At 40.9% G+C, this 27,494-nt stretch overlaps 1 protein-coding gene across 1 annotated transcript in view; it reads right to left on the bottom strand.

The window, feature by feature from the left end:
- NSMCE2 (non-SMC element 2, MMS21 homolog (S. cerevisiae)) overlaps positions 1 to 27,494 on the bottom strand; it is a 131,677-nt gene that overhangs the window by 75,105 nt on the left and 29,078 nt on the right. Inside the window, exon 2 of the mRNA XM_009997613.1 lies at positions 26,809 to 26,915. Coding sequence (XP_009995915.1) covers positions 26,809 to 26,915 — 107 coding nt within the window. The remainder of the gene's footprint in view (positions 1 to 26,808; positions 26,916 to 27,494) is intronic.

Here is a 27,494-nt window from a genome sequence, read left to right as displayed (position 1 = left end):
GGAAAGAGTTTCTTATCTCTGTGAATTTGATAGTGTAAAAGAACTCTATCAAGATTTTTCAGACAACTTCAGCTACCTCAGGACTTGGGGTGACTAGCCTAAGACTTCCTACTAAGACACAGTTTTCAGAACCTGGGTATCTTACAACTTCCTGAATTTACAACACTTTACAATGTCTAACCCAGACATGAACATACCTAAAATTACTTATTTCAGGGAAAAAATGCAAAGGACTTATAGCAGTAAGTACAGACACTGTCAGTACAGCCACTCTGAGCATCTCAATCAGATAAAAATAACTGTTCTTCCATTATTTACCTCTGGAATACAACAAAATCAACCAAAATTGCATGTCACATTTCTCCTTGTTTAACAATTCCTATGTCTTATTATTTCATCCATACCTCACTAAATAATTTATCATTACAAATATGCAGCTTTTCAGCACTCACATTTATTTTACCTCAGGGTAAGTCAAAGTTTGCTGTGATTATTTATTATAACCAATTTTATTTTTTTTGTTTTCACCAAGAGGGAAAATAACATGGAAGCTAAGTAAATTTGTGGGTTGAGTCACCCATACACTTTGTGAATCATGTGAGAACCAACTCTAAATGAGTCACCACTGTAACTGAATCAGGCTGCAAAATTTCAGCTCAACCTAAACAGTCATTTATTATTCTTCAATGGCTGGATTTGAACCCTTAGTGAGTATCAGATCATTTGTTGATGCACAAATAAAACACAGCTCTTGGAAACATCTGCCAGGGCAGTCAAAAAGGATATCATCATTCGGCAGCAGGAGCTACACTAGTTTGAACACGACTCTGCTGCAGCCAGAATGGCCTAAGGGCCCACATCTGATTCAGGAGGTTCAACACCTCTATACATCATGGCTGCAGGGCTGGGACTCCAGTTGAGCAATACCTTAACAAGCAAGTGTGAATGCCAAGAGAGGCATATTTACAAGGGCTGACCCATACTTAGGACACACACTGTCTATTAAACTGGGCCAGCACTACAGAAAATGACTGTCAGCACATTGCACATATCCCAAAATCCTGCCAGAGTAACAGTCTGAGGGTGACTCAGGGTTGCCATGGTTCATAAGCAACATGTCAATGTGGTGGTTGTAGCTAAGGTGTCCCCCAAAATGAAATTGTTAGTACCTTCCACAGTTTCCTTTCGCTCCTTTGAACACAGCTGGAGATGTTTAACCTTTATGAAGAAAGTAAGCACAGAGGGGCACACACTGCTTCCATGTATTCTGGGAGATATCCAAAACTAACTCATCACACATCCTGGCACGCTAAAGTCACTTTGGTACAGCTAGAAATAGACTTTGGCCCACCCTGTTTGCTTTTTTTCTCCTGTTTAGAAAGGAACCATACATACAGAGTGGGATTAAAAGTAAACGAGCACTCGGTGAAGAAACAAACCTGCCTGGGAGCAAATGCAAAATTTACAGCCTGAACTGCATTTCTCGGGGTTCCAACCCGTTAAGACGTTTCACCTCAGGTAAAATGCTTTACTCTGCACATGTATTGACACAAAAAACTCCCCAGTCACTTGCTATGGTAGATAAAAGACTGTGAACGTCTCTTTGTTTCTCCCCAAGACCTCTTGTGCGCTGCTTTGCATAGTGAAAAGGGGTAAAAAGAAGCAATGAAAGGGGACCTTATCTAAATACCAATATTAAAAATAGTGTAGAACTGGCTCATAAAGACAGCAATAAACGTGAGCATTAGAAGCAAGGTTTTCCCAAAGTACCAAAGTGAAGAAAGTTAATGGATACTTAGCAACTCAATCCCTTCAGCAATGCTGAAAACCCAGCTTGCCTGTGGTTTGCTGTGAGGGTTGAACTGAACTTCCTTAATTATTTCAAACAAACAGAAGTCTGTCTTCATCTTGCTTCCATGTAGTTTTTCAGTATATGAAGTATGAATACAACAAAGCAACACTATGGTATTTAGGAGACATTTATGAAAACACCTTAAAATAATGGTTCAAGACACAGTGGGGGAGCAAATATATCAATCCCGTTTTCTCTATGTACTTTAAAATTCTACCACAAACATAGTTTATGTGCAAGTTACTTTTATCGCAGTAGAGATACAAAGCAATTTGTTCCAGGTAGTTTTGCCCGAGCACATACTAAGAGCAAAAGTAACAGTTCTTATAAAAATGTTGCTTTGTTTTAACAATTGTTAGAAAATGTGAGGCAGATGGTGCATCTGTTTTAGCAAGGTTGATTCAGCAAATGCACCAGGCTGTTGAACCAGTTTACCAAGCTGATTAATTCACATATTTAGAAAATATATTAACATGGATATTAGAGGATTTATTTATTTATTTATTTACTTTAATATCCCACTCAAACTGATGGGAATTTAGACATTGATTTCAGTGGGAGCAGAAAAAGGCCCTGAGGTGATTTCATATTAACAACCTGTTTACTCTTGCATGGTTCTGCTCTTAACTGAGATCACCAAAACACATTTTCTATAGTGTGGAAGGGCTAAATCCTAAAACAAGTACAATTCAGGGTTATCTTCACAAGCAGCTACAAAACACTGTTGATTTGTGCCAGCTGTGAGGCTGATCCCTGTTTAAACACAAAGTCTGACTTCTCCTTTGGAGAACTGCACACAGCATGTATTGTTAAAATCAGCTGATTTTTCAGAGGGATGTTTTCCATATTCCTTGGGTATACCTATAGTGAAAGTCAAGCAGACATTTTCAATTTTTACTCTCATTTTTTTTTTCATTCCTTTGATGAAATTCTTGTCGCCAAGAAGTTCTTCAGCACTGACAGCATTTCTTCATCATACTCTCCAAAACAGCAATGTGAGTCATGTTGTCATTTTTCATTAAGACTAAATGTAACCTTTAAACTTTTGGAAAACAGCAATAAGATTTCTAAGTACAAACTCATGCTTTATTTGAACAGACATTAGCTGAGAAACATATATCCTGGCTGACACACACAGCCCAGGCTCACCAAATTAATATATCTGCATTAATACATGGATCAAGATGGCAATACTTCCATCAGGGTCAGCTCCCCTTTTAACACGGGAACACTGAACTCAGTGATGGAGCAGAGCTGCATTAACGAGGAAAAAAAACCTGAAACAGAGTACAAGTAGCATATTGCCTCCAAATTTCCTTATAAGCAGGAAGGACCTACCTTACTTACACTGCAGTGGGTGAAAAACATCCCACCTGTACCACAGTCCCAGTCTGTGCTCTGTGGCAGAACTGCTTTTTACTTTGCACTTTACTACAACTGTCTCAGAGACAAGTGTCTCCTTTGAGCCTTTTCACATATCACATTCTTCAATCATTATTACTGATGTTTCTCTAACCAGCTACCTCAATAGCATTATCGGCCACTAAATCCCAGGTCTTAGCACCATTTCTATCCTTCTTGATTTACCAGTTCTGGCTGACAGCTTGAACGTCTTCCCTCCTTTTGGCAATCCATGTGCTTTCCTAGCAAATGCACAAGTGATACTTTTCTGTTCGGTTGCCTGAACAGCCTGGAATGCTAAAATACTCTTTTGCTATACAGGTGTCACAGGACATCTCAGTTCCCCAGTTTTTATATGGTCACTGCAAGGAGTATATCATCTGAAAGTGAAGGATATCTTCAAGTGCAATTCTTTTCTTCCTCTTTGCCTATAAGTCCCCTCTTAGTTATTAACTAATAAGAGGAGAGATTTAGGTTAGACATTGGGAAGAAATCCCTTAGTCCGAAAGTGGTGAGACACTGCAACAGGTTGCCCAGAAACTTGTGGATGCCTGCTCCCTGGAAGCATTCAAGGTGCCACGCTCTGTTGTCTATGTAACAAGACAGCCAGGGGCTTGCTACGGATCTTGGCTTCCAAGGGAAAAGTTTCCAGCTTTTAAGAATTACTGAAGACCTTTACTTTGTCACTCGCTCTTCCTAAATGTGTGCAGATAGACTGCCTTGTTTCTAAAAATATGTCTCGCTCGGCCTCCCATCCAGGCAGTGACCAGGGCCTGAGCTGCTGGGGTCAGCTTACTTGGCCACCCACCCAGGCAGTGACCAGGGCCAGCCCTGCTCAGCTTCACAGCCGCAGCAAGTGAAAGGCACTACCACAAGTCTTGCGGGCTCCCGCTGGCCCTGGTGGCAGCGCGGCCCTTTGCCCTCTCGTTCCAGCCCCACTCGCCCCCATCTGCCTTTCTTCACACCCACCAATCCCACGTGTCCTGGGCACAGACTGTCTTCTCCGGGCACTTTCCGCACACCCAGCCAAGCCCGTTCCAGCATCCCCACAACACCTCGCCCACTCCCCTCTCCCGAGGCAGCCACATCATGTCTGACTCTTCCTTTTTTATGACAATTGCGTGTCCTGCACAATCGAACCCAACTTTCTGATTCCAGGGCATCCTTTTTGTTATAGTCCCTTAGAAAACTGGGTTCTTTGAATTTTGATGGATCTAGAACACCTTGTTTTATAGGTCAATACATGGCCTTCCACAGCTTACCTCTCATCAACTTCCTTCATACTCTGTAAATAAAGCACATAAGAAGGCCCTTTAAAATTTCAGAGATGTTTGTTTTCCAACTCTCCTGCAATTTATATGCCTATCCAGGTCTAAAACTAAGACAAAAAAATGAAATCAAATTTCAGCTCTCCAGCCACTATACATTCCTCCATTATACATAGGCCCTTGGTTTTTGCATGTCGTTGGAACTAATTAAAATCCAACTTTCATTTTAACCTGTTTTTAAATAGTTCATAGTAAAAATAACAATTTCTGTTAATGACACTTGCACGTGACAGCAGTGTTAACCTGCTCACATCTGCAAAATGTGGCAGCAGGGTGAGAAGAAACCTGGTAAAAATAACAGTCCATAACTGCAGGTAAGGCTGAAGAAAACAGTTTTCTCTGAGAGTTTGTCTGCATGACAGTGGCATAAAAAGGAGCAGGAAACAGAATTCCTAAATGGGGTTATACCACAATACACTGAGGAAATACTGTTTGTAAAAGCAAAATAAATTTAAAGTTATAGCCTTAAATTTAAATACACCTCAGTATTGCCTCAGCTGACAGGAAAAGGTTATGGAATAGAAAACTTGTCTCAAAAAGAAATTACTCACACAGGAAGTCATAGAATCATTATAGAATCATAGAATGGTTCAGGTTGGAAGGGACCTTCAAGATCCACTAGTTCCAACCCCCTCCTGCATGGGCAGGGACACTTCCCACTAGATCACATTGCTCCAATTCCCATCCAACCTGGCCTTGAACACCTCCAGGGATAGGGAATCTACAACTCCCTTCTGCGACCTGTTCCAGTGTCTCACCACCCTCACAGGAAATAATTTCTTCCTAATGTATAACATAAATCTACACTCTTCCGCTTAAAACCATTACCCCCCATCCTACCCCTACATACTCTCGTAAAAAGCTCCTCCCCAGCTTTCCTGTAGCCCCTTCAGGTACTGGAAGGCCACTATGAAGTCTCCTCAGAGCCTCCTCTTCTCCAGGCTGAACAGCCCCAACACTCTCAGCCCGTCTTCATAGCAGAGATGCTCCAGGCCTTTGGTCATATTGCTGGCCCTTCTCTGGACCCTCTCCAACAGCTCCATGTCCCTCCTGTGCTGAGGGCTCCAGAACTGTACACAATATTCCAGGTGGGGTCTCACCAGAGCAGAGGGGCAGAATCGCCTCCCTCGACCTGCTGGCCACACTTCTTTTGTTGAAGCCCAGGAGGGGCTGGCCCTCTGGGCTGCGAGCACACACTGTTGAGCTTGAGATCAACCAGCACCCCCAGTTCCTTCTCCTCGGGGCTGTTCTCAACCCATTCTCCCCCCAGCCTGTATTTGTGCCTGGGGTTGCATTGACCCAGGTGCAGGACCTTGTACTTGGCCTTGTTGAACTTCATAAGGTTGGCATGGGCCCACCTCTCAAACCTGCCAGGATCCCTCTCATTGGCCTCCCTTCCCTCCAGCATGTCAACCACACCATACAGTTTGGTGTTGTCAACAAACTTGCTGAGGGTGCACTCAATCCCATTGTCCATGTCACTTACAAAGATGTCAAACAACACCAGTCCCAGTACTGACCCCTGAGGAACACCACTCGTCACTGGTCTCAATTTGGACATCGTGCCATTGATCACTACTTTCTGAGTGTGACCATCCAGCCAATTCCTTATCCACGGAGTGGTCCATCCATCAAATCCATATCCTTCCAACTTTGAGACCAGGATGTCATGCAGGACAGTGTTGAATGCTTTGCACAAGTCTGGGTAGATTACATCAGTTGCTCTTGTCCACTGATGCTGTGACCTCATCAGAAAAGGCCACCAAATTTGTCAGGCATGATTTGCCCTTGGTGAAACCATGTTGGTTGCCACCAACCACCTCTATTTTCTCCATGTGCCTTACAAAGCTTTCAGGAGGATCTACTCCATGATCTTGTCAGGCACAGAGGTGAGACTGACTAGCCTGTAGTTCCCTGGGTCTTCTTTACTTTTTGAAACTGGGGTTATGTTTCCCATTTTCCAGTCAGTGGGAACTTCACCACACAGCCATGACTTTTCAAATATGACAGAAAGTGGCACTTCATCTATCAGCTCCCTTAAGAGCCACAGATGGATCTTGTCAGGTTCTTTAGATGGTCTCGAACCTGCTCTTCTACTAGAGTGGGAGGATCTTCCTTTTCCCAGTCTCTGCCTTTGCAGAGCGTTCTGTGACTTGCACCTGTCCCTCTGAAGACTTTATTATTTTGTCTAAGTGTGTCCTGGAAGTCCTTGTTAATCCATGCAGATCTCCTGGCATTCTTGCCTGCCTTACTCTTTCTTGGGATGCACTGTTTCTTGGGATGCACTGTTTCTTGGCTTGGAGGAAGTAATCTCTGGATATTGACCAGCTTTCTTGGGCTCCTCTCCTGTCCAGGATTTAATTCCATTATACCCTACAAAGCAGGCCCCTGAAGATGCCAAAGTCCTGAAGTCCAGTCTCCTGAAGTCAATCTAGTACGAGTTTGGCCATAACCCTGAATAAACTCTGTACATTTTTGGCTATCAAAAACATTCCCATTTTGCTGGCTGACAATCAAAAATGTGATGTTTTCCACAACTAAAAACTGTCACTCACCATAAGAGTTAAAAGCATTTAAAGGAAATTACCTCTCTATGCATGTAAGCATTGCCTTTCTGTTGTTTTCAAACTCAATAGATACATTTTATTCTTGCTGATCATTTCCACAACTCTAACAAATTAGTCTCCCAAAATTATTTCAGGCTGCTGGCATAAACCCCGTGCCAGCCAACTCTCTTGATCACAGCTCCCCTGCCACTCAAACTTCTCCCTACATCTTCCTGAATGTACAGCCCTAATTTTATATTTAGTATTGGTTTTGAACTCATCCTTCCTCTTTCTCATGTCACTTTGCTTTCTCTTTTTCAACTTCTTTTGAAACTCATCACCATACATCACAATTTTTCAGTACCCCACTTTCCTTCTTAAAATTCTATCAGCCTTGCTTTTCCTTCATTTCTCTGACTCATTCACTGTGTATCACATGCTAAACTGATTCCTCTCTTATTACTAGCCCTAATTATGGGATACCTCCATTACTCCTTTTATATTACATTCTCACCAGCTTCTGAGTCACTGGTAAAGGATTTAGGGAGCAGATGGAGTGAGTGAATGTCTGCCCTCCACGCACGGGTCATCAGTCTCACAGGAATGGTAGGTTTCACTGACCTCTTCACAGGGGTTTCACTGACCTCATTCACATGTTGTAGAACATGCTCTCCCAAGAGTACCCACTGGTACCTAGCAGCATTTTGTAGCATTGCTACTGCTGTGCACTTTCCTCAGCTGTCAGTGAACTCCTGGAGTCACCTCACTACAACGTGAAAATACACTATCCAAAGTGGAATGGCATGACCCCACTGTAAGTAACTAAACCTTGCCCCATCCTTGGAAGTGTTCAAGGCCAGGTTGAACAAGACTTTGAGCAACCTGTTCTAGGGGGAGGTGCCCCTGCCAATGCAGGGAGGTTAGATGATCTTTAATGCCCCTTCCAACCCAAACCATTCTGTGATTCTATGATAATTGCATCTCATGCTTCAACAAGGATCTTCTTTATAAGAACATGTCATAGCAAATTATTTACATTTGACCTGACACTACTCTGCAGTTATTCACAACCAGATGAAATTTCAGCTACTTCTCAGACCATTGTTTGTGTTTTGGCCAGTTCCTGTAGATTAACTATTATTAATCTCCATCATCATTACTCCCCTTTGATTTTCCTTTCTGCCACACAATATACAGTCATACAACAATATTTCTTGCTTCCTGAGCTCCTCTTTCCAATAATCTCCCCAGCACTTTCTCTCATCCAAGGGACTTCATCTTGGACAGCATCGCTACAAAATATAGGGCAGCCGATATCTGCCCTTGTTTCTCAAGTTCATGACAGACTCCTGTGATGAGTAATGATGAATCTCATCTTGTTATATAAAATATTACATGCAAAAGAACCCAAGAACAGGAAAAACAACTCCCTGAGGAAGTTCTGGATTATAATCAGTAAACAGATGGATCATTAACTGGTCAACCATTTCATTGTTTGCATGACAGAGAGAATGAGACATACCTACTGCAAAGTGGGTAACAAACGTGAAAAAAACAACTAACCCAATTCACTGGCTGAAGAAAAAAAACTTTTTTGCAGAGTCACTAACTCAAAATGGAATAATTAAAACTCCCACTTCAGAAGCTGCCACTTTGAAGTGGAACTACAGATCTCTATTTACATATTAGGAACGCTTATGTGGATTTCCATTCTCCATCTGAGCAAGAGATTGCAGATGAGGATGACAAGGCTCTGAATTAGGACAAATCAAATGGATGCTGGACTCATGAAATCCTGTTGAGATAATCATGAGCCTCCCAAGATGATGTAATTAGCATATTAGCATGTTTTCCTCCTTTAGCAGTAAATACATTTTAACAATATCTAATGTCTTTATGTCTGCTATTTAGTATGTCAGCCCTGCTAGAAGTCCTTTGCACCCTTCTGTTTGGTATGTCAGAATTGTTGAAAGCCCCTACTCTGTGGTAGGCAACCAGCTGCATAAAAAGAGTAAGTTTTAGCCAAGATGCAAATTGTAGCACTTCTGATTCAGAGATCCTGATACCTAATGCAATCCTCTCCCTAAATTAGACAGACTTCTTATAAAATGGATGGAGAAATCCAAGTGCCAAAAAACAGGAGTCACAAAAGCCAACTATCTAAGCAAAGACTGTCTTAGTGACAGGGAGTCCTATTCCTCTAAAGACTATGGCCTCCAGCACAAACCCCTTCCCTGAGTTAGTTGCTTAAGCCTTCCTCTTAAACAATTACAAGAAAAATCCACATACTATCAGATTTAATATCTCAGTGGTTAAAACAGTCATCAGTAAGGTGAGTGACCCATTTTGAAATCTCTGCTCATCCCATATTAGCTGTCCTAGCCCATAGGCTATTGGGTATTAAGGGGTAAGACATCTCCATCTCTCCTGTTTGAAGTTGTTCCACTTTGTATAACTAATTAAAAGATAATTGGAGCAAGTACTTGAACCTGACTCGACCACATCCCACGTTATTGCCTAACCATTCAGCTGTGTATTCAATCTCTCATTTTGCTTCTGCAAGATTCTTAAATCATGTAGCATGTATTCTCTGTATTTTACACACAAATATTCACAGAGCAGAAAGTCACATTCATTTCAGAATTACCATTACAAATATCTTTTATTCTTCTCATATATAGTACCAGCTCTCTTGCTCAGTGGTGAAAGCTAAGAGGTTTGTTTGTTGGGAGGGAGAAAGGTGTTCTTTTCAAACCCCTTGTTACAACACAATCCATTTGTGCAAGCACAAAACCAACTTTTTGTGTGGTTTTTAGTTTTGATTTCTTGCACTGAGAAGGCAACAAGAAGCCCCAAACAGCATTCACAGATAGCAGAATAAAGGGATATTGGCCTTTCACAATGATTGATGATCACTCTTTGGGTTCTAAAAATATGGTATGGGCTTCAGAAAGCACATGATGTGATGAACAGCTCTCTGCCCTAAAGAGCTCTCAATGTAAATGATGGACCTGGCACACAAGCAAAGACACAATATAAACCACACATCAGGAGAAACACAGATTATAAATCCAGGATAATGAAGCACAAGTGAAAGCTTGTACGGTATTTCAAAATAAGGACAGCCTGGTATAACAGGCATTTGTTCAAGGACTGTAAGGGCACTGTGAGCTGATAGAAGAAAGATAGGAGACTAGAGAAGTAGTTCAAGAAGTAGTACACATGACTAAGTAATTCAAGGAAGGCTGTTCAACTGGTCTACACAAGCAAGAGATGTTTACATGTATTTTACAGTTATCCCACTTGCAGATCCTTCTACTTCATTCCAGCTTAGTGCCTTATATGAGAGTTTAACAAAGTAAAACAAAAGAAAAACCCAGAGGAAAAGCAAAAACAACTCCACTCATCCCAAAGCAAGAATGCAGGGACATAATTACTGTCGTTCTCTCACTGGAAAAACATTTCCCATAAACAAAGACTGAGCTTCAAAATGTGAAGTAACTACAGTCTGAGAAGAGATGAGGGAAAAATTTAGAAATGTTGACTAAACAGTGGCTTAGGAAAAATAAAGAGTCCAGCAACAGTATTGTGAAATGTTAAATGCAACAACATTACACAGCAAGCAGGGGAAGATCTGATTCAAAGAAACAAAATTTTGGCTGTGCAAAACCACACTGGCTCATTTATGGTTTCCAGAAATGTTTTTGTGATACAGCATTGTTAGTCTTCAGCTTACAGGAGTTCTTCCCCACAGCACAGGCTTGTGGTGACATAATACAGGCACAAGCCAACCCCCAGAACAAAAGGTTAAAGTCTTTTACAATATTTAATTTCTGTAGAGATTTAAACATTTAAATATGTCATTACAAAACAAAATGACTCAGTATAGATGTAATTCAGATGTACCAAAATGCATTAGTCATTCAATAAAACAGGCACTGAGGATTTGCTAAAAATACTTCTCAGAAAATAAAACAACATGTATTTACTTTACAGAATGGTTGTTGTGGAAAACAGAGAGAACCAAATCCGGTGTAAATCACCTTAATTTGCCTACCCCAGAACTAGGACTGCTAGCCCTAGTCCTAAAGCTGCATGGTGAACTCTCAGCCAGTTTCCAGCCCTTGCTTTGAACAGCAGTGCAAGAGGAAGCAACGTGTGATGTGATCCCACAGCAGGCAAACAGGGATTAAGTAAGCGGAAGCATGAGGAGCTCCTGCCAGGTGGGAGTCTCACTAGGGACAGAGTTGACTTGCATCAGCTTCCCACTCATCTAGAGATGACATGGTCCTCCTTAGGGAATGCCAGCAATAAGGAGCCCTAACATCAAGACACAAAACCAGAAGCAAAGTTTTAATATGTTGGATGGCAGGGAGCATAAAGAAATCCCAGAGATACCACCAACATAAACTGTTCCCAAAAGATGGTAACACAGGACAGTACCCCAGTACAGTCCTTATGGTCCTCTGGCAACCTCAGCCTCCACACAAGTGCTGAGGGTACATTGTGCCACCCAGGGCTTGGACTGCTCAGATGCCCAGTGCTCTTCCCTGGGGCAGAGAGCCAGGGGGGTGAATTCTGACTGAGTCACTTCTGTGCTCAGTGAGGAGCTGCCAAGAGAGGCCAGCAGGCTTCTCTGCATCCAGGATGCTGCACAGGAGACCTGCAGGATCTTTGAAGAAATTTCTCCAAGACACATGCTTAAGCATGAGGTAAGGAGAGCAGTACGACTGAAGGACCAGGAAGAGGATACAAACTTGCAGAATGTGCAAACTGGAAGTCTGTGTCTCTGGGTAACAGGAGTAAATCTCTATTTCCTCCTCCAGCTGTGCCTGGAGGTAACAGTTTCAGGAAATACTAGGGGCTGTTTTGGGAAAAAACATCTGAGTGGGTATCTCAAGTCTCTGCATTATTATCAGTACTAAAGAAAGCACTGGTGTTAGTGGCTGATGCTGTTTCCCTGTGTGAAACAGAAGAATCCATCCCTGTTATCCAGGTGGGTCTGTTGCTTGCCCAGAAACTACATCACTGATGTTGCAGAGAAATTGCCAACACTCCCTCAGCCTTCCAAATTCTACCTCTCACTGCCAACCCTTGCGGGACAGAAGTAACATATCAAGGGAAGCAGCTCAAATGAACAGGGAGCTCAGAGCAAACACAAGGCAGCAGAAATCCCAGTGGTGCTTTCTTCAGCCCTGCTAGTGAATGGAGAGACCTGGTTAACATATGTAAGCAGCAGACTGATGCCTGGGTTGTATAGCTGTCATCGTCAACAAGACTTTGGTTTCTTTGGTTACAATGCCTCATTTGATGAAGAAGGACTCCTACAAAGATATGGAAGTCATCTGACAAAGCAAAAACCATCTCTGTGAAGAGACTTGCTAATCCAGTGAAGATGGCTTTAAACTAAATTCACTGGGGAATGGGTACGTAGGCCCAGAGGTATCGGAAAGGTGCACATGAAGGAGAAAGTGTGTGGAAAAAGGCCACAAAGGAAAGTTACACATTTCTATGTGGTGGGAGGGCATGCAGAAGGTTACCTCAGGTGTCTCAACACTAACACACAGGGCTTGGACAATGAACAAGAAGAACTGGAAGTGTATGCACAGTCAGAGAGTTACGATGTTATCAGGACCATAAAGATTAAATGGGATAGCATTCATGACTGGAACAGTGTCATGGAGGCTGTTCAAGGAGAACAAGCAATGAAGAAATAGTGGCACTTTCTTACAAAGCACCTCCTTCCCTAGGCAGAGGTTCAGTGTGAAACCAGAGACATATCTCACAGGAACCTTTTGGTCAAAAGCAAAAGCAAAAGCAACATTGGCCACACAGCACTGGGGACCCAATACACACCACCTGGCTAAGGGGATGAAATGCTTAAAGCTGTCAACAAAGAGCTACCAAAAGCAACTGGTGTTGGTCCTTATTAGGGATTTCAACGTTGTGGGCACCATGGCACTGTGCAAGCAATCCAGGCAATTTCTAGGCTGCATTGGTGATAACTTTTTAATGCAAATGCTAGAGAAACCAAACAAAGGTAAAGCTTCTTGTGACCTCTGTGAACAAACAGGGAAGATCAAGTGGCAAATGTGGTCACAGATAGTAGACTGGGAGAAGTGACCACAAGCCAATTGTATTGAGGATCAAGAAGATTGGGAAGGTAAGCACGAGAATTAGGACTCAGGATTTTATCCAAGTGGACTTTGGGTTATTCAGGAAGTGATTCAGCAGAATCTCCACGGAAGTTGACACAAAAGATGTCTAAGATAGCTAGTAAATTTTTATAGAAAAATTATTGAGAGCTCAGGAGGTACAAGACTGGAAATCTCAGTAGAAGACCTACCTGACTAAGACAGGATACAGGAAACAAGAACAGGCAACAAAAAGGGAGTACTAAAGCACTACTTTGGCACTTTGGAACAAAATTTGGAAATACAAAACACATTTAGAATTAAAACAAGTGAGAGATATAAAGAGCAGCAAGAGGGAATTGTCTAAGTTTAGAGGAATTGTGAGGATGTTACTGAATGGGGGGAACAACCTAGTGGTTGTTTAGATGGAGAAGGCTGAAGTACTTAACACATTTTTGCCTCAACCTTCATAGGCAAAGATTACTTCTAGATTTCCAGATGTACCAGGATGGTTTGGGAAAGAACAGGTTAGGGACAGCAAGTCAGGATTGAGTTAGAGCAGCTGGATGTATTCACATCCGTAAGGACAGATGAGATCAATCTGAAAATGCTGAAAGAGTTGGCTGATGTGACTCCAAGAGTCCTGCCTGAACTTGGGCAACTACAGGCCAGTTAAGCCTCACCTCAGCCCCCGGAAAGATTCCATACCACATCCTTTTGGAATCCACTTCCAAACATGCTGAGAATAAAAAGATAATCAGCAACAATCAGCATGAACTTACAAAGGGCATGTCATGCTTGATCAAACCGATTGCTTTATGTGATGAAATGACCTGAAATGCAGATGTGGGGAGAGTGGTGGATGTAAACAAATGGTCTGGCAAGTAGGCTGAAAATTACTGAGGCAGCTGAGCTCAGAGGGTAACACTCACAGTAAACATTAGTTAGACAGCCAGTTGGTGGCCAGTACCAAGCAGACTACTCTAGTGGTGAACAGAAGGGCTGAAAATGTTCAATATCCTCACTGAAGACCTGGAGAATAAAAACAATGCACTTTTAGCAATCTTCTAGACAATGCTAACCTAATGGTGTTTGACATATCAACCAGTAGAGCTTTAACCAAGAAGGACTTGGAGAAAATTCAGTAGCGGATCAACAGAAATGTGAAGTTCAACCAGAAGAAAAGTTGTTCTGCAGCTTTTCTAGCAGCAGAGTAACCCCATGCATCAGTGTGTGCTAGAACTCACTGGCTTTATAGCAGATCTGATGAAAAGGACAGGGAGGTTATGGTAGATGCCAAGCGAAATGTAAGGAAATGCTCCCACAGCTAATAAGGTAAATTGGATTCTGGCTACATTAGGAGCAGAGTGGCTGGCAGGACAAAGGAAGTTACTTTGTCTCCTGTATGAAGCACTGACGAGGCAGTAATGGAAGTACTGCATTGAGCACCACACTCCCCAGTTCAAACAGTATGTGGAGAAACTGGAGTCTGGGGACAGGCCATGGGCTCATGACTGATGCAAGTTGGGCCTTCTGAGCTTTTAGAAGAGTTACAAAAATTGTGAAGCCAAGCTTTCCTCAAGCAAATGTTAAACCACAATTTTTTTTATAGTGCTATTAACTAAGTGCTTTCTTTTTTTAATTATTTTTTAAAAAAGGTATGCTTTGTTTTCTCTAATTTGGTATCTCATGTAATAAGCAGCACATAGTCACAATTTACTTGGCCATAACAAATAATCCCAGTTTGATCAGCTTTCTAATTTATAACTGTCGATGGGGATATAAAAGACATTTTTATGGTCACAAATCTAGGAAGCACAAGGATTGATCTTAAAACTTTCAAATTCTGATCTATTAAAATAAGTAAAAACCTACACTGTATGGTACCTAACCATCTAGGAAAACATTTAATCCCATTTGGTGTGGTTGAGATCAGAGCAGGTACTTGAGTTGAATTTCATCACATTTGTAAGAAGGTGTCCCAACAAATACTCAGCCAGAGCTGTAGTTCTCACCAATAGTAAATAAAGATTTGTTATTTAGAAGAGGTTATTAAGTTTTTTTCTTGGGCATTAAGGGAGAAAACTGGCTGCAAGACAAGGATCTGAAGATTCAGAAGGTGAAGATTCCTCCCTTTGCTACAAGTGGGTGTAGCTCTGCTAACTTCAAGCAGGATTTTATCTGCTGCTACCTAATTATTAGATGGTTTGCGTGGTTTTGTACAATACAGATCTGAAGTGAACTTTGAGATTAAGAATCTTTCAATTATGTAATAATGCCCAGAGCAGGAGCAGTTCATTTACTTATTTTTTAAATCATCAAATATAAAAGTAAGGACAGAAATTATTAGATACCCGAAGGCTTTCCAAATATTAAAATTATGGAGACAAAAGGTAGTTTTTAGATAGAACTATGTTCCAAAATAAGTTTGAAAAAGAGTGTAAATTATATTTGTCTAAACCTACATAGTCAACACAAATTTCAGGCTGCAGTAGTGGTTGTGGGCTCTATATTTTCTATGTAGTTTGTTTTCTGCTGCATAAAGATCTGAGTACTGTGTCAGATCAAAGATCCATCCAGCATATTCTCTTGTCTTGAACAGTGGCAAAAACAAAAATCTGGTGTAAGAGGATAGCAAGAGCATCAAATAGAAAGATTTTCCCCTGTTTTCCACCATATACTTTCTCTACTTCTAGGAACGTGCAGTTTGGAGATTTCTCAGGACAGTGACTGTATTTGTATCTTTACATCTAATAGCTGTTGATGACTTTTTCTTTTATTAATTTGCCTAGTGGCTTTTTGGACCTCTTAATGCTTCTGGTCTTCATAACATCCTGTAGCAATTAATTCCACAATATAATCACTCTCTTTACAAAAGGTACTTTCTTTCTTTTGTTGGTTTAAAACCTGCTGCTGGATAATTTTATTAAATGACTCCCTGTTTTTATGTGACACATTTTGAACAAGCACTTCTGTTCCATCCATGACTGTACACACTGCTATTACTCTTATCTGAATTAACTGGCAGTTTCCCCTTCAGCAGAAGTAAAGCCACACCTGTCATCCTCTATAGGTGCTTCTTCCTTTAGCTGGATTTTCTCCTTACCTTAAAACACTGTCCTTCATTAAAAACAGACAAATAACTACTGACAAGAACTAGTATAAGAAGGGAATAATATAAGGAGTCTGGATTTGAATGTTGGGGGATTTTGAAAAGGTTGAATGTGAACTCTACAGGAGCTGTAACACACATTACAACTACAGTAACCTATGCTGTGCATAGAAACCTGGCTGATGGAATTTGTCTGTATATATGTTTATAAGCCTGACTGGTGACAGAGGCCAGGCACAAGCAAATCTAGCTGGCAGATAAAGGAGGATGACTTGGCTCTACTCCAGCCTGATGAGCTCATAGAGGGTCAGCAGAGACATATGTGGTTACAACTGATAGGGCAGAACTGTGCAAGTCTGACTGATGGGGCAGATTCTCTTAAGCCACTGTTCAACAGGATCTCCACTGCTCTGATTTTGTCTGCCAAGAGACACAGTGCACTGCTGTGGATGGGAGAAAAGGCAGTGCCTCTGCAAGTCCTCTCTGAGTGCATGCCACCAACTAACAAGAGCTAACTCTGGTTTGGGTTGAAAGACATGAAAGGGGTTATAGACAAGAGAGTAATCAAGGGGAGAGGAAGAGGAGTTGCCCACCACACTGAACACAATCAATGTGACTTAGGGGAGAAGAGGTGGTGATGAGGGCTGGGGTTCCAGTAGTTAGTGCACTTCAGCAAAGAGCACTGGGGGAAGGCGGGGTTGTTCCAAGGTAGTAGCACACAGTGGGCTTGTTAATACCTAAGCCCAGAAACGCCCTGTTTCAATAGACAGTTTCACTGAACTGAACCAAACTGCCTCTAGTGCAGCCCAGCCTTTACCTGTATCCCTTGATCACCTCCAACTAAGCATAAAAATATCCATGGAAAAACATTTCATCTGCAGCCCACACTTCGGCGTTACAGCAATTATCACACACCACAAAACCACACCCTGTAGATTCTCCCTACAAGAGTTGCCATCTTTCCAGCAACCCTTGTAAACTCACTCTTGCATCCAAGCCCTTACTATCCTATCCTCTCCCCACTAAACAGACTGGTGGGGGGGAAAAATAGCATCTTAGCAGCTTTGAACAGAGGATGGGTATCAATTTGAAAAAACACTGTGAATTGGTCACACAGAAGCAGTGGCAATGCAGTAAGGCACAAATATTTGAAAAGAGCCAGAAGAGTTAAATGGTAGCAACATTACTGAGCTTTTCACTTCTATTTCTCAATGTATAAGGTGTATGAGTGAGTACATGTTAAGGTCGGAAATTTACACTTCACAAGGACAGTTTTTATGTATTTGATGTATGTGGTTATTTTCTTAAGTCTTATAAAATACTTTTAATTCATTGTCAGTGTCAACACACAAGTGTAAGGATAAAAGAAATAATTCAGCTTTTTAAATCAGCTTGCTCAGGCTACACATTTAGCACAGTTAAATAAGACAAGAGCCCAGAAATTAGTTCAACTTGCCAACCCTTATTATCAAACAGTGTTTGTAACTCGCAGTAGGTTATCAACAACAGTGCCGCATTTGGGAGATACCATGACATCTGGTATTGATTTCTGGCAGGATTTAGGTCTTTTTTGAAACCTCTACTTCAAGTTGGAAAGATAGTATAATGCATACATACTATCAAACAGATTTACTTTAGTAGGCATCAAAATAGGCATAGTTACATCCCACAGCAAATCATTAACACAAAGTCATGCTGCTGCTTCTAAATCAAAGCACAACTTCGCATCAATAGGAGCAATGTGAAAGGTAAGAAAGACAATCTAACCTTTGCAATACAGGCTGAGTGAATGTGTTGGAAATAATGAGAAACCCATTATATAATTTAATCAAATAAACATCAAAAAGATGTTTTTAAGAGTCCCAACATCAAAAAAATAAAACAAAGAAATGCTCCACAAACCTTCAGCTCTTTTAATTTTAACAAAGGCCTTAAATATGCAGTTTGGTAAAAGATAAAACATTCAGAACAATCCATATTATGAAGTCACAAGAACTTGGTACACTCTAAACTAGATGCACAGCTCTGCTTATATGCAGTATTGGAGAGCTCACCAAGATAAAGTACCAAATAACATAATTTATGAGGAGGCTAGGAATGAGAGTAGCAACTTCTACTAACTCCTCCTTAACTGAAATTCTTTAACAAAGTCAAATCTATGGTAGTAGCAGCCACAGCAAAGTGTGATCTCATGCTGTAACCAACATTTTATCTTTGACTCATTATAAAGCTGCTAAGAATTTTTCTGAGGGAAAATCTGTATAACTGAATATTTTTATTGATAAAGTCAGTTAAAAACATTCTTGGAGAAAGAGTAAATGTTTTTAAATGAGTGACCTAGCATTTAAACTTTTAGCAGAGGAATATTAAAATGTCCAACATACACAAATAATTTCTGGAAACAATTACAGTAATTAAAACAACACTGAACATTTGGAGAGACATTTTATGGAAGACATTCCAGAACTGCCTCCCCAAAGACAGTGATCAACTTGGGTGTGTTCAATTAACAGGAAAAATTAATTTCCAATCAAAACCCCTGCCGCTGAGAATCATCCAGCCTTCAGTGCTTCCCACCCCCCAGCCCCAGCATTTAAATCCTCGGACTGTCAGCAGGAGCTTTCTAGATGAGACAGTTAATTTAAAAGATTATTTTCACTACTAGCAACTGAAACTACAACTCCAGTGTCTCCAGTAATGAGGTTCATCAACACACACACACACACAAAATAAATCCATTATTTGAAGACATCTTTTTTAATTTGCACTAGCTGTCTATCTTGATACCTACCAATTTCATTACAGTCTATAGTTTTATCTTCTCACTCTAGGCTAAGTTAAGCCAGACAGAGCAAATTCATGTTTACTCTAAAATGTAGACATTGCCTAGAAAAGCAGGGATCCAAACCACAGAGATTTTCAGTTGCTCTCTGTTGTGACCTTGTGGAATTCCAGAAACAGTTCAGAACACCAATTACAATCCTCAGGATTAAAATAAAATCATTAAAAACCTGAATTCAAATTGCTTTGAAATTCTCAGGTAGAAAAAAACAAAAATGATCTCTTTCCAGACAGAGATATGTGAGACTCCACATGACTGAGATTGTGGTTGAACTAGATGGTAAATTCAGTTTCAGTATGTCTAGTACAAGATCAAAAACACCACAGCTGCATGACACACTGATTAAGTGCAACCCACTCTGCCAATTCTCATCCTGCACAGACTTCTGCCCCATCAGGTAGCGTCTGTCCTGCAACCGGCGCTCAGCCAGTACAAACATGATGCCATGTGATCTGGCTCTCCTTGATGGCAATGTGCTTACCAGGTGATTTGGTGCTGCACAAAAAGGGTATAAATGAACACGGGATCGCAGCCCAAGGCACAGAGGGAAACAATTTGTCAAGGTCAACCACACAGGCTGCTAGTATACCTTAAATAGTATCCAGCCCTCCTCAATCCCAGGCTGGTTTGCTACCTACTGGGCAGCACTGCTACCCAACATAACAAATGCAGTTTTCAAATTACAATGGGCTTTTGAAGATTTCTTTGGCACATTTGCTCTAAATGCTATCCCTGCTGCCACCCTGTCTATGCAGTTCCATGTGATGGTCCTAGATCTGGAACATTTCTTTTCACCCAGAAACCAGCAGTGGCCCCTGCTGCCACACCCCTACCCACAAAAGCCAAGGGCCATTTCAGCAACTACAGTGTTGATGCTGCAAATATTTAGGAAAATGTTTAGCTTAACAAATGTAAGTAACCACAGTGAAGTCAAACAAACCTATGCTCGTGTGCAAGAGTTTCCAGGGTGGGGAGAGAAGATGGACCATTCCCCACAGCCTCCAAAAAGCAGGACCCGTATTTATGCTTACTGTGCTTACACAGTATGAGGATGTGCTATATTATCTACACAAAACTAAACACTACTCCTACTTCTTTATATACTGTTGACTAAAAGAATACTTTTATTGCAGTTCATCAAATGTGGACTCAATATATTAGTGTAGTGAACTATACACACAGCTTACTAATTCTGGGAAAATAAAAAAAGGAGCTTCCATCAATGCTTAGCCCAACACATACACAGACAGCAGCAAAAAAGTAAAGTCAATATTAGAAAGTCAATATTAGAAATGTGTTGAAATGCATCCTTGTCCCAGTTTCTGCAGGAAATGGAGTACATGACTAGAACACTGCAATACTGTTTGAATTACTGTTTGGAGACAGCAGTAGGAGGGAGCCAGCATTACACTACTGATTACATATTCCATCAACAAAATTGCACTTTGAAATTTTAAAGAACTCCATAGCTAGCAAACACCAGAATTAAGTTTGCCTGTAAAAGTTTTACTAAGCCCTATGTCATTATATATAGGCAGAGGCATAACTATAGAGTCAGATATTATTTTCCTCTACTATCCTGCCTGAGTCATGATAAGGATTTGATCCAATATCCGTATTTTCCTTATTCTGCAAAATGAATGTCCACTGTCTGCTAATGAAGTCTGAAGTCTTCTTCAGTAGACAGAAAGTAAACAAGCAGTAAAGAGAAACAGCAGTGAGCATTCAGGGTACCAAAATAACGGCCAAGGAGATAGTAACTGTTATCAAAAACTTTAAAGATGAAGCAAGTTTTCCAGAAAACTATTTACTGTTTGATGGGACAGAAGACACTGCACATGTACCATGTCTTTAAACAGAGAAATGACTTCTTGCTGCTGCTGCTGCACATCAGTGTGGTGTAAACGAACTTCAAGATCCGTTGGCTTTGACAATTATAGTCATATTAAATGCAGTGAAAGACTACAAGAGCTCTTTCATTTTTCCTATCAGTCCCATCTCACTAAAGCCATTTTCATCGTACCAAAACTTCACAAACATCTTCCTGAGCCATTTCTGTGTAGCAGAGAACTTTTTTTTATTAAAAAGTCTTAAAATGTTTGTGGCTAGCATACAATATTACAGAATCAAAAAACGATGCACTGTATTTATCAGAGAAAATGCTCTGAATCAGCTGAAAGAGTGAAGGTCACAGCTGCAGATATTGATACCATCAGTGGATTTTGCCCTAAAACACACTGTCATTACAGTGCAGTGAGAATAAAGAGGAGAGCAAAGTGCTCATTAAGAAAGCCTCAGCACCAAACAAGGCTGTTTGTTCCATGAAACTAGGAAGTTCCATATCAAAAATCGTTTCACTGAAAGCACCACAATGGGTACCACATTGCCAGTCGCTGGCAGAGTCCTGAATCAACTATAAGACATTAATCCCAAGGGATTCAGTCTTCCTGTTACTTAGCCCTACAGAAAACTAAGTGACAATCCGATTTTGAAGCCCAGCCCTGTCTCTAACGGGCAGCAGAGGTCACTGCTTACACTGGCAATGCCCGCAAAACAAACTTGGATTTGGTCATCATGTTAGTTCTACTGCCATAGCTGTGCCACCAAGGAGGATGGAAGTTGGATGGAATCACACCCCCTAGTTCACCCTGCTACTCCTTCAAAACCCACAACGCAGGTAGGGCTACCACAACTAAAGTGTTTTGTTGGTTTAGTTTCCTTTGTTGAAAGAGAAGACCTAGAAATACCTGCTAAACTCTCTCCAATAAAAGCCATGGCCAACACAGCTATGCTGGCAGAGACACGTAACAAAGATGTTATTTTTACGTTTTCCTGAGACCAAGAAAGACTTTCCATGTCACTATTGCATTATTTTATGAGTTTTAACTGAAGAAACGGTAATTCTTCTAAACAGTATGAGAGTCAAACATAGCACATGAACTTCATCGTACAGCTATTTTAAGTAGGATCCTTTCCTTCTCTGCAGATGCTCCTTAGATCACTCAGAAGCTACACATTTGGAATGAATATGAGCTACATCACTCAAGGGAATTACTGTTCTGCAGGATTAAAACCTACACACTTGATCACAAAGACATCCGATCCCAATACTAAGTAATTTGTTCTAAATTACTGACAAACTGAACAAACACCTCCTCTATCTCCTACCCAATTAACTTACTAGTCTAAAGGGAACTATTATCAACAATACAAAACAAATGTAAGAGTAGCTCCTGTATATTCTGTAGAGACAAAACTGTTCCATATAAGGAACATGGTGCACTCCTCAGCCTTGCCAGAGGAAGAGCGACCACTTGACATGGTGTGAAGTCACACAGACATGAATGACCAACACATTCAGACTTCATCCTCTATGCAAGACACACACCTGCATCAGTAGTGCATATAGTTTTAGAGATAAAACCCAACAAAGGACATGTTTAATTTCCCTTCCTGTGTTCAAACTATTATTACCTTTGATCTAATTGACAGTTATAATTGTTCAAATCCATTTCTATGCAGGACAACCACAAAACAAAGACGTTAGCAGCTACTGACATGGTGATACAAATGACACACGTAGAACAACATGGGAAACTAGTTGAAGTAGGGATAAAATCCAAGCACCAGCACAACTTCTATTATTTCCATCTTTTTCTTCCAGCTCAACACCACCTCCTTCCCAGCACTCTTTCACCCAGTCTCTTTCCCATCTGTCCATATGATCCCATGACTTTCCAAGCTCAAGTCCTTTACCTTTCCATCTGCTTCTTCCCATTCTCAGTCCTTCCTTAACATGGCTCTTAACATTTTTCTAAAACACACCTCCTATGTTTTAATTCCACTTCACTCAGGCTTAGATTTTATCCTGCCTCATAGTGCTCAGGTTTAGCAAAAGGCAGACACAGCTCAAGCATGATAAATAGATGTTTGGCAAAGCAGTAACTTATAGCAGGAAGTACTAAGGAACCTTTGCCAGAGATGCCACTCTGTGGCACTTTGTTCTCACCTGCAAAAGAAACAAAATAACCCAGATTTTCTTTCCATGAAGGAAAATAAAGGAGGCAAGAATAATGCAACATTAGAAAGCTATTTATGTCTTCCTTGTTCTCCCGATAGATCTACAATACATTGTGATTCATTTTATTTTGAAAAGTCTGGAGACTTCAAAAAATTTACTCCAGCTTTTACAGTCCCAAACAAGCCAAATGTTTCAAAAGCTGAGACAGTGATCAGAGTTCTCTACTGACACTCCTGCTAATCCAGAAAGCAGAGTGGGAGACAGAGCAGGCACAATATGATGGCATTCTGGCCACCTGAGAGCTCTTCTAAAGTAGGTGACACCTGAACAGGCTAATTCAGCCTGGGTGCCAATAACTTGGGTCAACTTGAGGGTATTAATAAGTCTGCAAGAGACACTCCAGCTCCTTCAGTCTTTTGTTGTTACGCTAAAAATAAGAATGCTCTCTGGACTTTGCATGGAAAGAACCCAAATCCTGGCTAATTTATTTTTCAAATACCCATTAAAAATGAAAAAAAGAAGCAGCAGTAGAAGTCCAGTCATTACATAGGTACAGGAAAATCCAGTAGCACAGGGAGTTTCCACAGACAAAGGATCTCCCACAGCCTATTTATTGTTGGAAACACTGTGATTCAATTGCTCATTTCTTGCTCAACAGGCTGCTGATTCAACGAGAAGAGGATGCTGATACATTTCACCTTCTGCATTCCACCTACTGAAGCCTAAATCAACAATAAAAAAGGCTTTTAAAAACATGTGACTATATCTCATACTAGTTCCTAGGTATTTGCATTACGTATTTTTGTTGTACAATATCATCTTTCTGTCAATGTCATTTAAAGGTATGCATAATAAAATAATAAATCAGGAATTTTAACTGCTGCTGTCTCCTTATCTTGCTAACTTCCAGTTGGGCAGCCACTGGAAGTAGGTGGTTAGAAGGTGAAACACAGAATATAACATGCTTTCAGATTCACTGCTCTATGAGGAAACTCCAGACCAGAAAAAATGACAACATACAAGCTCACAAAATAAACAGATAATATGTATTTTGCAGCTTAAGAGAAATCCTGTTAACACTGTACACGAAAAACAGCCTGAAAACGAATGACCTCCTGCAACCTCCAGAGAAAGCCCTCAGGTAAGGAATTCAGATGGAACCAGGGAGCAAGCCAGGGGAGGCTATTTTAAACCCAAGCCTTTATACAGCTACCTCCAGGTGCAGTCCTAAATTCAGCAACAGTATCCATGTCCCAGAAGCAGATTTTAAGCTGTCTCTGACAGGTAGCTGGAGATATGTTGTGCAGTTCTAGAGGCACAGCATGTAGCTAGCCCCAAAACAAAGCACTAGCTGTTATTTTTTTACAAAACAGATTGTATCTACAGATGTTCTACTGCAGAAGCTTGTATACATTTCTTTGCCTTACTAAGAAAGGTTTGTTCAGGATATTGGCAGTGGAAAATACAGAAAACTCCCTAACGCAAAGTAGGGAACAGAGAGAGAGAAGTGTGGCTAGAGGCTAAAAGATCAGCCATTACTGACTTTATAATCCACGTAGAGTCTTAAATGTGTTCTATGTCTTGGAGATGGAAGGAAAGAACAGGGAAAGGGCTTGCTTTAACAAAGCAAGGAGGAGTCTCTAACACAACATAAAAGAGCTACATTAGGGGGAAAAAATAGGGAAAAAAGGGGGAAAAAAAGAAAACCGACCATCCAGGACTTAATTTTTTTTGCATACAAGCACAGATATGCACACAACAGCTGCCACTGAATCCAATCCTAAAAATCATGAACGAATCATTGTCCTAACTAAAGGCACAAAAATATCCTCACTTCAGTCAAGCAGCCAAACCTGTGCTTGACTTAAAAGATCATGAGTAAATCTGTCTGAAGTAAACAGGATTTTAGTGCTTTGTTTGTGAAAGAACTGGCTTACTCTATATTCCTAAGGATGAAGAAGTGTTTTGCTGATACACAGCAAGACGTTACATTATTGAAAATTACTTCAAATTCTTGTTCTAATAATACATCAATCAGTAAACAGCTTACCATCAAAATATAAACCTGCTGTTTCACTGAAGTCTGGATATACATCATTAACCTCTAATGCTGTGAGGACTATGTTATGCTTTAACAGGAAAGCCTTAAAAATCATTAATATTAAAAAAAAAAAAGTAAAAATAAAAAAAACTTGTGATCCATCCAGGTTCTGACAAATATAAACTAGGAGATCTGCAATTATGGTGACATCTGAGTTGAAATGTATATTTAAAGACTGCAGGGAGAACAGTGACTGTACTTCATGCTGCCCAACATTTACTGATGCAGACATAGTTTTCAACTCCTTTTCAACAGGTAACATTAAATTATTTGAATGAAGATTTTGCAGTGGAGCATCTGACTCAGGATGACTTTAAAAACTATTAAAGGAAAGGTTTTCTACAAAAGAGAAAACATGTAGGCATCTCTCAGAACAGAACTAGTGAGATAAGCATTGCTTTGCTCTCCTGCTTTTGTTTTAAAAATAGCAGAAACCCAACAGGAAGGTAACAAGACAGGTTTAATTGGAAACCTGTGAAACCTTCATGCTTTGAAACAGAGACTTCACATCTTGAAGGGAAATCAGGGATGCGTTTTTGCCATTTCTAAAGAAATCCACACAAAACCGACACCTGAAAGTCTATTTGCAGATACTAAAGTAGGTTACTCAGACAGTTGAGTTCTCCGTGGCCCAAAAATGAAGCGACTGAGCACAGGCTGCACTAAAACCGACTCTGGCAATGCCTGGTTATGCCGCGGAGCAGCCGGGCCCGAGGAGCGCGGCCGCGGCTCCCCCTGCCGGGCCTGGCGCGATCCTCGCTCCCTGCCCGCTGCAGCTGGGGGGAAGAAGTGCTCCGAACAATGGTGCTCGGCTGCCCAGCCCTCCGTCCAGCCCGCTTTGCTAAGGAAAAGGAGCTTGCGCAACCCGTGCTGGTGCGTTTCATCCCAAGAGTCCCGGCACCTGTTGTGCAACCGCAGCCGCACGCAACGCCGAGCTCGAAACCCCCCTGAACGTGCTGAAAGGCGACAGCTCTTGCAAAAAGGAGTGGTCAGGCAGCAAACGAGACCCTAGTCAACTAGGTGAACAATTATCAAGCTCGCCCTTTAATAAGCACCAGCAGATTCATGCCGCTGGGAGACACTGGAAACCAGGCTTCATCAGTTTCCTGCTGCCACAACCACTTGTTTATTCCTGGATTCAGCTGCCACGCTCCTTATGCAGTTTCCATCTTCTGCAATATGTGAAGCAGGCATCACCCGAGACTATGGTGTCTTAACTACACATTCCTCAGTCATTCCCAAAGCACCATTCATCCCGTAATTCCAAGTGGTGCAAGAGTTAGAAACTGTAACACATTGCATGGAGCTAAGAAGATTAATTAATAGTTGTACTGGCAACTTTAGTATTTTATATCTGGCAAAGGTCTATCTTTCCAGCTATGTATTGTTTCAAGGTGACATTTGTATCTAATAAAAAATAATATTCAAATAAAGACATATTTTCCTAACTTGAATAGAAGTGGCAGTTTACCTGATTGACTGTTTCTTCAACTGCTGTCATATAATGATTAAGTTGTCTGTCCATTGCAGCATATTCTAACATGTCATTTTCCATACTGTTAACATCCTCTGCATCATCTACAAAACAAAATATTTTTGGCATGAATGATCAGTTGTATTATTTTGAGGCAGCATTTTTTCTTTGCAGATATGAGGTACTAGTGCTGTGAATATCTAAAGCATCTGTGAAGCACAGCAGGTGTTTCCAAGCTCCTCAAACATACACTTTTTTCCTATTTTGCAACTGTAAACCTTGACATTTCTTGGGTAACTTGAACAAACAGCTTACTCAGAAAGACACTTCCCTGGTTTCATGTGAACAAGAGAGAGTGTGTGTAATTTCATCTACCAACACCTAGTCATTAGGCAATTGGGATATTTTCAGCAAAAGTTATATTTCATGACTCATCACATTGCCTCAGAAATAGTCAGAAGAAACTTAAATGCCCTCTCAGTACAATATAGCTCACGGCTGTAATTGGACCCCTTATCCCCAATAAACATAGCTACTGCAAAAGCAAAACAGAACCAGCAGTTTATAACAGGAAATAATGGAAGATAGAAAGGCATTGGTGAATCAAGCAGTAAAACTTTAATGACCAGTGAAAATCGATGAATACAGCACATGTGCTTAGCAATTCACATCCACTTTTATTC

The sequence above is a fragment of the Chaetura pelagica genome, unplaced genomic scaffold (assembly GCF_000747805.2).
Source record: "Chaetura pelagica isolate M959 unplaced genomic scaffold, ChaPel_1.0 scaffold1, whole genome shotgun sequence".
NCBI classification, from domain to species: Eukaryota; Metazoa; Chordata; class Aves; order Apodiformes; family Apodidae; genus Chaetura; species Chaetura pelagica.
Note: the sequence above shows the minus strand (reverse complement) of the source record. Positions and strands in the feature narration are given on the sequence as shown.